The sequence below is a fragment of the Frankliniella occidentalis genome, unplaced genomic scaffold, assembly GCF_000697945.3.
Source record: "Frankliniella occidentalis isolate FOCC.00 unplaced genomic scaffold, Focc_3.1 Scaffold40, whole genome shotgun sequence".
NCBI classification, from domain to species: Eukaryota; Metazoa; Arthropoda; class Insecta; order Thysanoptera; family Thripidae; genus Frankliniella; species Frankliniella occidentalis.
In genome coordinates this window covers 1,232,527-1,236,956 of record NW_026267170.1, presented here as the reverse complement: position 1 = coordinate 1,236,956, position 4,430 = coordinate 1,232,527, and the positions used below count along the sequence as shown (strand labels likewise).

At 45.9% G+C, this 4,430-nt stretch overlaps 1 protein-coding gene across 2 annotated transcripts in view; it reads right to left on the bottom strand.

The window, feature by feature from the left end:
• LOC127749233 (serine protease snake-like) overlaps positions 1 to 2,699 on the bottom strand; it is an 18,563-nt gene extending 15,864 nt beyond the window's left edge. The window contains exons 1-2 of one of the 2 annotated variants that reach the window (XM_052266571.1): positions 2,543 to 2,699; positions 2,156 to 2,294 (exon numbers count right to left, since the gene is read on the bottom strand). In XM_052266571.1, the coding sequence (XP_052122531.1) occupies positions 2,156 to 2,294; positions 2,543 to 2,630 (227 nt within the window). In that variant the 5' untranslated portion in view covers positions 2,631 to 2,699. Of the gene's footprint in view, positions 1 to 2,155; positions 2,298 to 2,542 lie in introns of both variants that reach the window. The other variant, XM_052266570.1, reaches the window with a different exon arrangement.
• Between the last annotated feature and the right edge of the window lie 1,731 nt (positions 2,700 to 4,430).

Sequence of the window (4,430 nt, the reverse complement as noted above, 5' to 3'; positions counted from 1 at the left end):
TGAAAATTTCAGGTTTTTCGCCTCTGAAAGTTAGGCAAGTGATATCTGCGGTTACTCAAGACACATTGTCAACTGTTTTACACATATTTGCATCCGTTCCGACCGATATGGTTCCCAAAAAACACTTGAAATTGCTTCTTTACGCGCTTTTGGAGATTTGCCCCTGTTAGGTAGGCAACCCCCCGTTTTCCGGTTCCAGTCACGGGGTAGAGTTGGGCAACACTTCTTAAAAGTGACCTCTAGGTACCTAATAACTACCCCTAAGACGGTTTTGCTCTACATCGAAATGCAAGGTTGGTCCCATATTTGGGCCTTAACAGGCGTACTATAAAGCGGGCTTATGCAATCGCTGTCGTGTCCGTCTGTCTGTCTGTCTGTCGTCCGTGCAAGAGGAAGGAGATGAGCTAGAGGTCTCCAAATTTCAGTGTATCCCAGGGGTCACTCCTGGACAACGAAACGCCTGGTGCAAATCCTGGTAACCACCTCTAAGGGGGTGAAAGGGGTTAACAAAGAAATATAGGTTGGTCCAATATGGAGGATTTCTTTAATTTTTTTTCTCTATCATCTTCTAAGGGGTAACTCGTGAGAGTAGAGGCCTTCGGTTGAAAATTTTGTCCGTTTGACTCTATCTTGCACTGTTTGGGCGCTAGAATGCTTTTTTCGACAAAAATACGTCGAAAATGACCATGTTGCACATACAGACGTACAAGGAGGCGTTCAATCGCAAAATGTCAGAGGAACTACCCCCCCCAAAACGACACATACTGAATCAGTAACTATCCTCGGATTTGCCGTATCTTTCACTGTTTCGGCCCCAGAGATGGATATATTGAAAACAATGCCAAAAAGTCAGGTTTTAGGACTGTTTGACAAACAATATACAATCTACAAACTGCGCGGGTAATTTTTTAAAAAAATTCTTAAGCAAATAAGCAGAAAGGTGGGCTGTAGTCACGGTTTTGCCCCGTTACAGTCTCTTGTCATGTCCAAGGAGCAAATTTCTAGGGCCGCAGGCCCCCCGCCGGACGCTTTAGATTACTCAAATATGCAAGGTGATTTACCGGTCACATTATGTATTTGATTATGCACTTCGGTAAATCGCGAGACTGAAATGGTCAGGCCGAAGGCCCGATCATCGCCGCCGGCAGGCCAAGCAGGCCTGGCCCCTGCCGAACGGAGGTGCCGGCGCAGCGAAGTGGAGCTGGCAACTCCGTTTGGCGGAAGGGCGGGCCTGCTTGTTTTCGTTTCCTACCCCGTGTTTACCGGGACACCAACACTCCACCTTCCATGCCAGCAAGGTAAATTTCGACGCTCGTACTCATATAGTACAAATATATTTCGTGAAATCAAATAAAATTTTGCTACGGAAAATAGAAAAGAATTGCGATGTCTCCGAATCCTTCATATTTTTCCCGATAGAAAAGTGAGCAATAAATTTTCAGCAACATCATGTTGCCTCCCTGTTGAGGGGTCGCTCTCGGCCTCACCCACCGGGTTCGGTGTCGCCTACTAAGGCTTTGAGACTAAGATAGAGGTACTTCTTTTTAAAGGAGCTCAGCCAATAATAACTTACGGTTCATATTTCATCGACCGCGTATTGTTATTACGGATATACAAGGTGTGGACTCTTATAATTTACCCCGGTGTCGAGGTGAGTAGAGTATTTCCAGAGAATAGTCAGGCCACCAGAGACGCTGCGCCCCGAGGTCGTCTGAAGGGTGATTTTAATCCGTCGAAATCGAACAAACGGCTGTTTTTTGTAACTGGAACATGGAAAATATCGAATCTCCAAGGCAAAACGTTGTGTTTAGACAACTCGATCGTTCCGAATGATCAGCCCGGGTAGAGCGTCCCTGGGAGATCGAATGACGATGGGCCGTCCCTTGGGAGATTGGACGCCCTTATTAGGACCCGTCGGTATGAATTTCGATAAAATTGCTTTCAAACCTACGATGCAAGTGTGGTTTTCTAAAAATTAAAATCATGTTTGTCAATGTAACAGAAATAATGAAACATATGTGGGATTTTCCCTTTCTTACATCATGTTAAAATTGTAATGTACGAATAGGTGGTTTAGCAAACCATTCGTTTCCCCTGTGGAATTTTTGTGCAGTGACGTCACTAAACCATTCTGCACTGTGTTTTAGTATCTTACCCGGTAGAAGGAAAGCCGCAAAGCTGGGGGCGGCCGCCGGCCTGCCGCTCGCGGATGGCGCCGGCACATTTGATGAGCAGCTCGCACCGTCCGGGCCGCAGCAGCACGCCGTGGAAGCACGACTGGGCAATCGGCAGCCCTGCTAACGAGTTCGTAGGACCGAACGCAGATGTCGAAACCGTAGAGCGTTAGTTACCAGTAACTTCACGAAGTGGAAAGTTAAATTTAAAAAATCGAAGCAGAAGAGCGGAAATGGTTTCAATTCGTTACACTCCGCAGGAGAAAAATTATGTTATGGACTTATAAGACTTTTGATGTTTTGAACAACGGTTTAAAATGGTCACTTCTCACACATCGAAACGATGTCATATTTCACGGGGGACGAACCTCGAGGAGCGCAGGAGCAGTAGGCTAGCAGTGCCGCGATCACTGATGACGCTGTCCACGCGCCGAACTGCCGCGCCGACGTCCACATCCTGCTCCATGGACTGATTGCCGCTGACTAAAGAGCGGAGTTCCCCGGCGCCCAACACGCTGCTGCGATTTTTTTTTCTCCTGGACTCACTCCCATAGGAGGCCGTGTGCCGTGTGCTTTTGTTGTTTGGTAAGAGGGAAGGGAGCTGTGTGTGTGTGTGGGGGGGGGGGGGACTAGTCATAAAGAGGAATGACCACTAACTGCAGTGACGAACGTAGTGGAATGCAGGTGGAAGAGCTGCGGCAATAGTGACCGGTCGATTGAACAATGCTCATTAATTACTGCCTCCTTCAAAATTTTTTTTTTTTAGAAGTTCTTCAGAATTTGCTCATTGCGGAATTTTATGCTGATGCCGCGTTACAATGTCTGGACACGACCTTGACGGTGAAGCTCCGCGCGTGATTGAGAGGATGACTAAGAGGTTCCTCAGCACTCGCTGGCGGTCAAAGTGCTTCCGGCCATAGCCGGCGATAGGGATAGAAGCCAAAGGGGATTTGGGAATGGGGAGGGGAGGACGCAAAACCCATCTGTGCTATTTTGCCTGAAGGGTCACTGTTATCTTATTATGTTGTGAATATGTAGTTTAATTTGTTTTGTCATAACAACTAATGGCCGTTATAATTAAATGAAAGTGCCACCAAATTTAATGGCAATCTCATCACATATTAATAAATAGCAGGTGGCTGATTAACCCCCCCCCCTTCCCCAGGGCGTTTCACTTTAACAAAAAACGTTAACAGTTCTTGTTAACCATAAACGGACCCGTAGTTCAGAAAAATTTCCTATTCTACAGTTTCGAGCAATATTTTATGAAAAAAAGAAAGATGACTACAAGGCTGTTTTTGTTTATATATTGTTGCTGTTGTGACGTAGAATTTATGAACATATTACTGCACGTAGGTTTGTGAGAAAATGCGATATAGTATATATAAGAGCTCTGCAGTGGCATCGGATACCTACATGACGTCCGAAAGCGGATTGGAGTGAGAGGGGAGCTATGGCGCCACGCGAGCTTCTCACTCGCACTATCGCTTTCGGACGACCGCTTTCGCATGCCCGCTCGCTGTATTGTTCGTGTCCTTAATGTATCTTTTTGCGTGATATTTTTGTGAATTAGCCTATTAATCATTACTTTTATAATTGAACACAATTTTTGGCGTGGGCGCTGCCCAGCGCGTGGAGCAGACTACCGAGAGTGTTCATTGTTGGGCTGTTACCCAGACGCGGCTCAAAATGCAACAGGTGGTGTTGAACGATCTTCCGCCTCCCCCCCTGCGCCGCGGTGTCAGGTAGAAACGGGTCCGTTTAAAAAAAGAAACTTGGAGGGACGTATTCTAAAAGCAGATGATACAATTTTAAGGATATGTCTGTGTCCAATTTTCTCTCATATTTTGCTGTCATTTGTTTTTGGCTGTTACTTGTTATCTTGCGATTCGGCGCACTAGCAGCATAGCATAGAGGAAGAGCTAGGGGGCGGCGGGCAGGGGTAGAGCGGCTGGCATCCGTGGCTCAGTATTGTTGGGTATTGTTGGGAACGGGAGGCGCGAGAGGTGCCCAACTCCATAAAAATGTGTACACCGGATTACCAAATTGTAAAGATTACCAAGGATTACCAATGATTACCAAAGATTACCAATGAATACTAGGTAGGATTCGCTTGCATTCTAATTCGAAACAATAATTCTTTGTCCCGAGAAAGATGCATTTTTGTGCACATTTTATGGAATTCGTAATTCTTTATCTTGCAAGTTACAAACTTGCATTCTATGATTGGACAAATTATGTTTTTGTCCATGAGAG